The sequence below is a fragment of the Zingiber officinale genome, chromosome 9A (assembly GCF_018446385.1).
Source record: "Zingiber officinale cultivar Zhangliang chromosome 9A, Zo_v1.1, whole genome shotgun sequence".
In the NCBI taxonomy this organism is placed as follows: domain Eukaryota; kingdom Viridiplantae; phylum Streptophyta; class Magnoliopsida; order Zingiberales; family Zingiberaceae; genus Zingiber; species Zingiber officinale.
The window spans coordinates 133371009-133381151 of record NC_056002.1 but is presented as its reverse complement, the minus strand read 5'-3'; the positions used below and the strand labels follow the sequence as shown (position 1 = coordinate 133381151).

Below are 10143 nucleotides of genomic sequence, written 5' to 3'. Positions count from 1 at the left end.
CCCAAAATTCAAGGTTTAAGGGTGTAAAGAGGGTTTGTTGGAACCCAATAATATTAATTGATTGTTGGAATGCAATAGTAAACTACCAGCAATTGATTATTGTAACACAGTAATAAACTGTCAGCATCAATTACTGGAATCCAACAATCAATTGCTAGCACTGTAGCAACGAAGAAAAGCTTTCTAAATCAATTACCCAGTTCGACTAATAGTTGTCAATCGATTGATAATGTTAAGAAATTGAATGGTCAAGTAAAAAAAAAAGTCATTCTATAGTTTTAAATGATCCAATCAATGACAAACGATTGATGAAGGTAAGCAATCGATTGATAAGTAGAAATCAACTCGAATGTACAATCCTATAAACGAGGATTTCAAGAAGATTTGAAGGAGTCGATTCTTGAGAAATTGGAGACAAAGCACTAGTGTATTTTCCACCATCAAGAGGCTATCCAAAGCAATAAACAAGCTAACAAAACAAATATTTTCTTTGTAAAGTTTGTTTTACTTTCATTTTCTTTTGTATTTATATCTTGTTGTGTTCTTGCAAGCCCAAATTGTAAGAGGCTTCTCTCCTTCAGAAGATATCTGAGAAGGAAAATGATAGTGATGGTAGTCGTTAGGACTAAGCCTTGGACGTAGTTGCCTTGGGAGACATTGAACCAAGTAAAATCAAGCTTGTTAGCAAATGTGTCTCATGTTGTATTTGCTTTTAAGTTTCCGTTGCATCCATCTTCATCAAGATAAAGCAATCAGAGCTATTCATCCCACTCCCTTAGCTCTCAAGGTCCTAACAACTATGAAACAAACCCTTTAATTTGCATGTCAACTCAAATCCTCGTTCATGTGATTCCCTATAATTAGCGCATATATATGAGTGGACTATATTAATTATGATTTGTTCGAGTGCCTAACCACTTGAGATACAAGTTGGTATCTAATTCCTTGAGACTCTAATGCTCGTATGGATGCTTATTTAGAATGAATCTTGCCAAGATTATGCTAATGCCTTTAATTACCTTTTGAAATAAAAGCCAAAACAAAAGAAAGAATTGCTAGATACTCTAAAAGAGCATCCCAAATTAAGCATGTGATCATATCCTACAACTAGCTTTAATGAAATGAATTAACTACATGAATTGAACAAGTCCCCTAGCTCCATTAGACCCCCAATTTTCTAGCTACAACTCGATTGTCATCCCGAGCAAGCTATATGTTCTATCTATTACAAGCAAACAATGGACGACGACAAAGAAATTAAGTTCAGAAGGAGCAACATATGGATGCCAATGCCATCTACCAACTAGACAACTCAAAATCTTGTTCAACTTCATGAAAACAATAATTACATATTCCTGATCAACCACTTCCTCCATAGTTCGAGGGCGACCAAACTCCTTGTTCGCTCGTCATGTACGATGTGCACGACAAGGGAACCAGACAAAGTCCTCTGCTTCTCAAATCTCTCTTTGTCTCAATATTAGTCTTCTCCTTTGAAGCCTAAACCAAAGCACAAGAAGTTATTAGTCCCCTTAAAGCCTAACAAAAACAACTTCACATGACTAAAGCTCTTTTACCTCTATCATTGTCCTTGACCTTTTGTTGCCAGATGACTTCATGTATGGCACACTTAACTTCTGAAAGATGCACAGGGAAAGAAATTAAACATAATAAAATCTTGCATTTAGTGTGTACACTTCAAGTGGCTAACATATATACAAAACAAATGATTACCTCAACCTGGTCTAGAAGAAATTTGATGTATCCAATTGCTTCCATTAACACTGAAGCTGTGTCAGTCTACATGCAAAAGACCATGATGCTTAAAAAACTAGCTAGCTAGATTTCATGGTGTGAAACCCTAAACCATGGCTAAGAATGTAGCTAGGGTTCCAATTACCTTGCCAAAGGGTGCTACAAGCTGCTGCAATGCTGCAATTCTGTCACCAAGTTTCTCTTTTCTCACCTATTTGTTTTTTTATTTATCCTCAAAGCAAAAGTGATTAAGAAGGTCGATTAGATTGCTATCAAGAGCCCAGAGTTGCATGTGTTTACCTTGAAAGGAGGGAAGGGAGATCGCTGCTCCAGCCGAGGTTTCCTGCAGGGTGTTGGGGTTTGAGGTGATCTGTGATGCTCCCAAGTGCTGCTGCATGGTCCACTGACTAAAGAGGGCATCTTCAAGGCAAAGAAAACGATAGGGCCTTATAGCTAATATAGATTGACTGATGGATGTAAGCATGCATGTAATGTAACCCTAAAAACTAGAGTCCAACTGACTTTCTTTCAGCATGCCTCTCCTTCAGTCTTCCTTTAACAAAAGATGATTCATGTCATTCAGTTAAAGCTGAAAAGGCCTATGTACTCTATCCCATTCAACAGTGTACCCCCTGATACTCATAGTGATAGAAATCATTACCTCTAGTCCTCATGCGAAAATTATATATATACCACAAAATGTGAAATAATATTAAGTTATTAAACAGTCACATCTTCTCAGCTTTACCTGAAGGTCAATAACTTCTTAATTATGTAAAATGAATATACTTTAAGCTAAGGTACTATTCTATTGCATTGTGTGTAATTCCTTAATAAGAGCATTAGGACTACCTTTTGGTGGAGTGAATATGAGCTTGGAATGGATTCTTGCAGATGGTGGCCATGGCCAGAAGCTCCATCCTCTCCCAACAAGCTTCTCATTAGGGCAACAGAGGGATGACAAATGCTCCTCCCTGACTTGGAAGAAGCCGACAGATCTGGAGCCTCGAGGGTCTCACAGTTGTAGTAGTAGTAGTAGTCCAAGCTTGAGATTTCCGACAAGTTCGTCGGTAGCGGCTGGAGGAGGCCGCTGCACTCCAGCAACTCCTCCTCCTTGAGTTTCTCTTGGCTGAGCTGCTGGTTCAGAAACCCTAGCTCTTGAATCATCTGTGAGCTTACGGGCGACATCTCGTGGACTATGCTAAAATCAGTACCGTAATTCCTGAAGAAATTAAAACCCTAACGACATGGTCAGTGGGAAAACTGTTGAAATAGAGACACACATGCATGCAGATTGGGGTTGTCTCCGATCCCTAGGATGCATAATGGAAATATATAGCAAGGACAAACAAAACCAAACGCAAGATAATTCCAAATCCTAGGAATTATCTATAGTACTGAGCTCTAGCCCTCCATGGCCAAGAAATAAGAGAACAGATCATTAAGCAGCACTTACAGTATCTGGTTGGTTGCGAGATCGAAAGGAGGAGGGAGACCATGGAGTTCTTCTTGGTGGTAGTGATCAAGGCGAGGAGACCCCATCATGGTGCCTCTCAAAAGCTTGGTAGTCCCAAGAAGATGAAAAAGAAGGGAAAGGAAGCTCAGTAATTATTTAGTGTCGAAGCTAAAAACTACAGCACTTTTCTTCTTTCCCTTCCAAAGCCATGGATGTCCTAAAGTCTTCAAAATCTCTCTCTCTCTTTCTCATCTCTTTCTCTCTTTTCTCTTATTGAGACTTTTTCTTTGCAGAGGAACTTTCTACAGCACTGAATTTAAAGGGAAGAGGGTGATATATCTTTTTACAGAGCGATGATTGCACTCGTCCCTGCCATAATTAACCTGTGTGTCGTGCTGTGGCTAGCTTCCATTTCAAGGCTTCAAAGTCCCCAGGTGATGCTATTAGTGGCACTCATATCATCCTTATAACACCTCCTTCTGTTTCTCTTTCTTCTCAAGCTTCCAGACTAGGCAGGGACTTCAGAGGATGGCAGTAGCCAGTAGGGTCGACGTCTTCTCATCACTGGAATCTTAAGTATGCCATCTATAGTACTTAAATACATGGAGAGTTGTGTAACACATGTTTGGGGCAGCTTTATACCATGTGTTTTGTCGTATAGTTGTTCAGCATGGACTAATGTGACATTAGTTTTCTTTCTCTTTTACTTTCAAATTAATATATGAGTGAAATTTTAGAGCCAATCGTGCAACAATAGATTGATCGAGAACCATTCAACAAGCATGAAGGATGGTCTCACTAAAAAAATCTAACTTAGCACGGAATTAGTAAATATTAAGTCCCTAAATATTATTTAGGTCGCTTAGGGATCAAATTATATTTTCATCACTAATTTAAGATAATTAGATTTTTTTTATAGAGATTTTATTTTTCTCTCCACTTCTCTCCTCTATCCTTGTTTTCTAGTCTTCGAGACTATGGTACCGTGATAAGACATTCAGGTTGTCACCCAGGTACCCACGATTCGATCTCCAACTATGGCTTATTTGTAGAAATTTTTCCTCTAAATAGGGGGTACAACCAAAGGATACTGGGCTTTTGAGTTGGTCGTCGTATGCGTTTCCTGATTTATCTTGATGGCCGGTGGGAAACTTCCGTAGGGTCAGATCGGTCACCCCAGGAATAGTCAATGAGGCTAACTAGGATTATTATTTTTTTTCTATCTTTGTTTTCTAACGTCCAAGTCCAATATCTTCTCTGGTGCGATCTCCTCTCTCTAGCACTATCTCCGTGCTCTGGCGTGAGGTAAACCTCTCCTCTGCCCTTTCGTCTCCCCTTCAAGCCTCGAGCTATGCTTGCAAGGGTAGCTGCGACCGACCTCGAGTTGTGCTCACAAGGTCAGCTGTGGTCGGCCTCGACCTATGCTCGCAAGGTTGACAACAACCTTGTGTTGTGCTCATGAGGTCGATCGTGCCTTGTGCTCGCAATATCAGCCGCAGGCTTGGCCCCGGCCTTAGCCTCTCAGCCTTGGCCGAATGCTAGCTCAACTCAGGCCTAACTGACTTGGTCGTGCAACCGCGGGTGGCCGGCCTGGTCGTGCAGCCGTGGGAGGCCGGTCGTGCAGCCCTGGCCAAACACCTAGGCATGCATGCATCCCTGGTTGAACATCTGGGCACGAATGTAGCCTTGGTCGGGCAGTCAAGTGTGCGTGCAACCCTAGCTCGGCAATCTCACTTATGCATCTTGGGCGGCCATGCGTGCGTTTAGACCTCTAGTTTTTGAATAAAAATTATCAAAAAGTATTGTATGTTGTTTGTGCATTACCCCTCTATTTGATTATTAACTTAATAATATTTTGTGTGCTTACACTTTTTGAAGGCAGTCTTCTTAGTGCACCTACTTATGTTTAAACTATATGCATGCTTAGTTGTTCAGTTTTACGTAATTAATAATGTTGTAAATTTATTTCTCATTAGATTACAATGTGTACAAATAAAATTTGGATATACACTATGTTAGAAAATGGACTTATCACTGAAAAATATTTTGATGGAGTTGAAGAATTTATAGAATTTACTAAGCGTCGTCCAAACTATATGAATTATAACAAGTTATGATGTCCGTGTAATCATTACAAATGTAGAAATACAACTTTCTACGATTAGGATACCGTGAAAGTACATTTAGATAGAAATGGTTTTGTTATAAATTACTGCAATTGTATTATCATTGAGAGCCTTATTTGTTTGAATCAATTGACCCTTCTGTTGCTTCGTCATCTTCTGTTGCTTCATCATCTAATGATAATGCAATACAATCAATGATTTACGATGTGATGAATGCAACTGATCATTCAAATGTAAATGAAATACCAACACCTGATGTTTAAAACTATATGATATGTTAAAGGCTAGTGAAAGAGAAATGTGGAAAGATATTCCTTCTGATCATTCTCAACTATAGTTATTGCAAGGCTATTGAATATAAAGATAGAACATGATTTCTCATGATGATGTTATGATGACATTTGTCAATTGATATTAGAGTTGTTCCATACTGATAACATAATGACTAATAGCTTCTACAATATACAGAAATTAGTTAGGTGTTAAGTTTGCCTGTGGAAAAATTAATTGTTGTATAAATAACTGAATGTTTTTTTAGAATGAAGACAGTGAACTTATAGGATGCAAAATGTGTAATCACCCTCATTATAAGTAGCGTAATCACATATTAGGGAAAAAGAAGAAGAATTTACCATGAAAACTTATGCATTACTTCCCGTTAACTGCTAGACTTCAACATTTGTATGCATCTACCGCAACAACAAGCCACATGAGGTGGCATCATGAGCATGTACACAAAGGCAATATAATGTGTCATCTTTTTGACTCTCCTGCATGAAAATATCTTGATACAACATTTTCCTCCTTTGCAATGGAACCATGTAATGTAAGATTGGGACATTTAGCAATTGAATTTCAACCATTTGGTCAATTTGGACATCAATATTCATCTTGGCCAGCCATATTAACACTATATAACTTTCCGCTATGAATGTACATGAAAGACAAATATATGTTCCTTACTGTGTTTATTTTAGGGCCAAAGAATCTAAAAGAGAAGATAGATATTTTTTACAATATCTGATTGTCAAACTAAATTAGTTATAGAATATAGGGTCAAAGAATTATGATATTGCAAGTAAAACTAATTTTACCTTACATAATGATTTATTATAGATGATTAATGATTTTCCAATATACTTAATGTTGTCAAGATTGAGTATGACTTGTAAATTAGCATATCCACATTGCATGATAAAATCTAATGCATTTTCATTACCTTAAAATGGGAAAATATCTTAGTTTAATAATCATCGTAAATTTTTACCAAAAGAGCACCCTTTAAGGTGAAATAAGAAAGAGTTTATAAAGAATGAAGTAGCCAGAAAACTTCCACTCGTAATCAAGTTAGGAGAGGAAATATTTAAAGCAATAAACAACTATGGATTTGTACCAATAACTTAGACGAGTTCTGATGATTTAAATAAATACATTGTGAAGGTGTATAAGTATGGTTGAAAGAAAAGAAACATATGTTGGGAGCTTTCATATTAGAAATATCTATTCATTCAACATAATTTAGATGTGATGTATGTTGAGGTTTTTTCCTATAATATCTTCTAATCTTAAATACTATGATGAATGTTCTTGGAAAAACTAAAGACAACAAAATCACATAAGGAATTGAAAGAATTAGTTTGCAGACCTGAGTTGCATCAGAATAAAATAACCAATAAATTTTCAAATATTTGTTATACATTGGACAAAGAAGGTAAGCAAATTTTATGTAGTTGATTGAAAGAAATCAAATTCTCTTATGGATATACCTCGAATATGGATCAAGGTATGAATATGAACAAATTAAAAATGTTCAGAATAAAGAGTCATAATTGTCATGTGTTCATACAAAGACTTATTCCAATAGTTTTTCATAACCTACTTCTTAATAATATTTAGCAAACACTTACAGAGTTCAGTCTGTTTTTTATAAATTTAACATCCAGCATTATTATGACGGTCGCTATGCTTTGACTATAAATAGATATTCCTCTTATACTATGTAAACTTGAGTATATATTTCCACGTAGTTTTTTTTATTTAGAGGAACAACTACCAGTTCATTACCTTAAGAGACACGACCAGTTGGTCAGGTGCAATTCAAATGGATGTATCCATTTGAATGATTTTTGAGGAGGTTAAAGAATAATATTTGTAACCAAGTAATAGTTGAGAGGTCAATATATAATGCTTATTTGGTTGAAGAAAAATCTTATTTATGCTCATATTATTTTCCTGATAATGTGAAAACTAAACATCGCAAGTGCCCTCGAAATTCTGATGATATTCAACCAATAGAACCAAAGATGTTTTCTATTTTTAAGTTTATGGTAAGCTAATGGGTGCATTTATTTTAGATGGTTAAATCTAAAGGAATACCATGGAGCAAGAACATGCATATTCCTGAATTATGATGATCTTAAACCTACATAAAGTGAGTTAATTTCTGTATTCAAACATTTATCCCCTTAAGTTTGATTGTTAAACCATATATCTTAAATTTACCTTTCTTGACACCTTGTATGAAAAATAACTACAACTACTAAATCTATCAATATGTACCCGTGAGGTTGGGAAAAAGTTAGAAATGAAATTTATATTCTGGCTTAAAATATATGTAAGTTATAAACTAATTAATTTTCTTCAAATTATTATATAATTGATAATTTATTTCATAACTACTTTTCTAGGTGAAGGATCGTAGAATATCAAATGTTCAAGATGAATGGATAATGAATCTTGCATCAAGACCTCTCTGTAATATAAGAGTCTACACTAATTATTATATTAATGGCTTCAAATTTCACTTGGCACAATGTGATTCACATACACTAATCTATAATTCAGGTGTTTACATAAAAGAATCTATCACTAATACTAATACTAAATTTGATTATTATGGTAGACTTGATGAAATCATTGAGGTTGAATATCCTACTTTATCTATAAAAAGGTGTGTGTTATTAAAATATTCAAGGTATGATCCAACTCCAAGAACAGGTACTAGAATATATTCAAACTATAATTTAGTTAAGGTTAATGTAATCAAAAGATTCAACAAGTTTGAACTCTTCATTTTCGTAATACAAATTGATTAAGTTTTCTATCTTGAATACCTGACAAAGAGAAAAAGATCTAGTGAATGGTTAACAGTTTGTTAAAAAAATACTCATTTAATCATAGAAATATCAAACTCTATTATGATCTAAAACCATGATACATTTGAAAATGAGGAAGTAGAGATACATTTAGTTGATTCACAAATTTAATTCACACCCTAATTACTTTCAAATGTAAATGTCATTTACGAGAAAATAGATGATGGAGAGATGTTTATAGTGAGGAGCTTAGTGTACTAATAGAGTATAGCGATGAAGACTTATAAACTGTTAATATTAATAATTTAGATTGTAATGATGATTAAATTTTAGGTATGATCTAGCTTTTTAAATGTAAATGTTGGAAGATTATTGGTGCAATCATCCTTGGGTTAAGGTTGACCAATTTGACAAAGCTCGAGTGGATTCAAGATTGAGTTTCAATGTTTAAACAATATGTGAGAAGAGGTCAAGTAGGTTAAGGTTGACCGGATACTTGACAATATGTGAGAGAGAAGTCAAGTAGTTCATGGAGGATCAGACAATTGACTGAGAAATCCTAACGGAAAGTTATGAAAAGGAAAGTCCTAACTAGATGTTAGTCAAGGCAAAGTCCTAACTCGAGGGTTAGGAAAGGAAAAAATCCTAACTGTGATTAGGCAAAGGAAAGTCCAAGTGGGCAATGAGGATTATATGTTGGCAAAGGAAAACTCTAACTGAGGTTAGGTAGGATGGAAGTCTACCGAGTGACTAATCCTAACTAGATGTTAGACAAGAGAAAAATCTAAGTGGGGCAAGGAGGACCGCACTTGGTGATTAGAAGTCTAATGAGAAGTTGGCAAAGAAAAAGTCTAAGTGGGTCAAAGGTTGATCGGACACTTAGTGGGGAAGTCCCAACAAGTCACAATTGATCGAATGCTGGGCAAGGGAACCCTAGACTTGGATCAAACAAGTTAGGGTTGGGTAATTGATTAGGGCAATAGATTGGCCCTAAGCTAATCGATTAGGGCAGAGGTTCTCATGAGAACATCGAGAGGGTCCGAATCGATTGATCAATCTATTGGCTCATGCCTAATCGATCAGAGATGCCTTCGTGATCGAACAAAAGATGTCTGAATTGATTAGAAAGAGTTCCTAATTGATTTGGGACTGCTCCAATCGATTAGGATGAATTCCTAATCAATTAGGAGCTTTCCAGAGCCAAATTCCTGAGAATAGGTGCTGAATCAATTCAACCCTTGCTAATTGATTGGGCAATGGTTTTTCGCAAAGAGATGGAATTGATTGAGGTAATCGATTAAGATTTCTTAATCGATTAAGGCTTTTTTATAAGAGAACATCAAGGTTGGGAATCGATTGGCTAATCGATTAAGGCTTTCTGAATCTAATGAGATGACTCATTAATCTATTAAGAGTTCAAAAGATCTATTTTGTAGGTGTTTGAATGGTCGACTGCCACAACAATTGATTGGGGAAAAGATAAATCGATTGGAGGTGTTGAGTGAACCCTATAAAAGGGTATTTGTGAAGGATTGAAGCATGATTCTTGGCTGCCAGTTCTTGAGCTCTCGGAGACAAGTGTTGATATACTTTCCAAGCATCAAGAGACATTATCAAGCAAGAAGAAGGCAAGCAAATCAAGATTCAAGTATTGTAAAATCATTTTCGATTTCGATTTGTATTTGCTTCTTCTCTTCTTGGTGTATTCTCG

General features: G+C 36.0%; 1 protein-coding gene across 2 annotated transcripts; it reads right to left on the bottom strand.

Moving 5' to 3' along the window:
- Positions 1-1097: 1097 nt before the first annotated feature.
- On the bottom strand, positions 1098-3829 carry LOC122018562 (transcription factor bHLH110-like). Of its 2 annotated transcripts, none has more exons than XM_042575909.1 (7): positions 3212-3829; positions 2608-2977; positions 2056-2175; positions 1901-1966; positions 1735-1800; positions 1578-1637; positions 1098-1500 (listed from the first exon to the last, which is right to left on the bottom strand). In XM_042575909.1, the coding sequence occupies exons 1-7, from the start codon at positions 3298-3300 to the stop codon at positions 1360-1362; spliced, it is 912 nt and encodes a 303-aa protein (XP_042431843.1). In that variant the 5' UTR covers positions 3301-3829; the 3' UTR covers positions 1098-1359. The 2 variants fall into 2 exon arrangements, with proteins under 2 accessions (XP_042431843.1, XP_042431844.1); XM_042575910.1 differs by having other exon boundaries at positions 2608-2994; positions 3212-3828.
- Positions 3830-10143: the final 6314 nt, after the last annotated feature.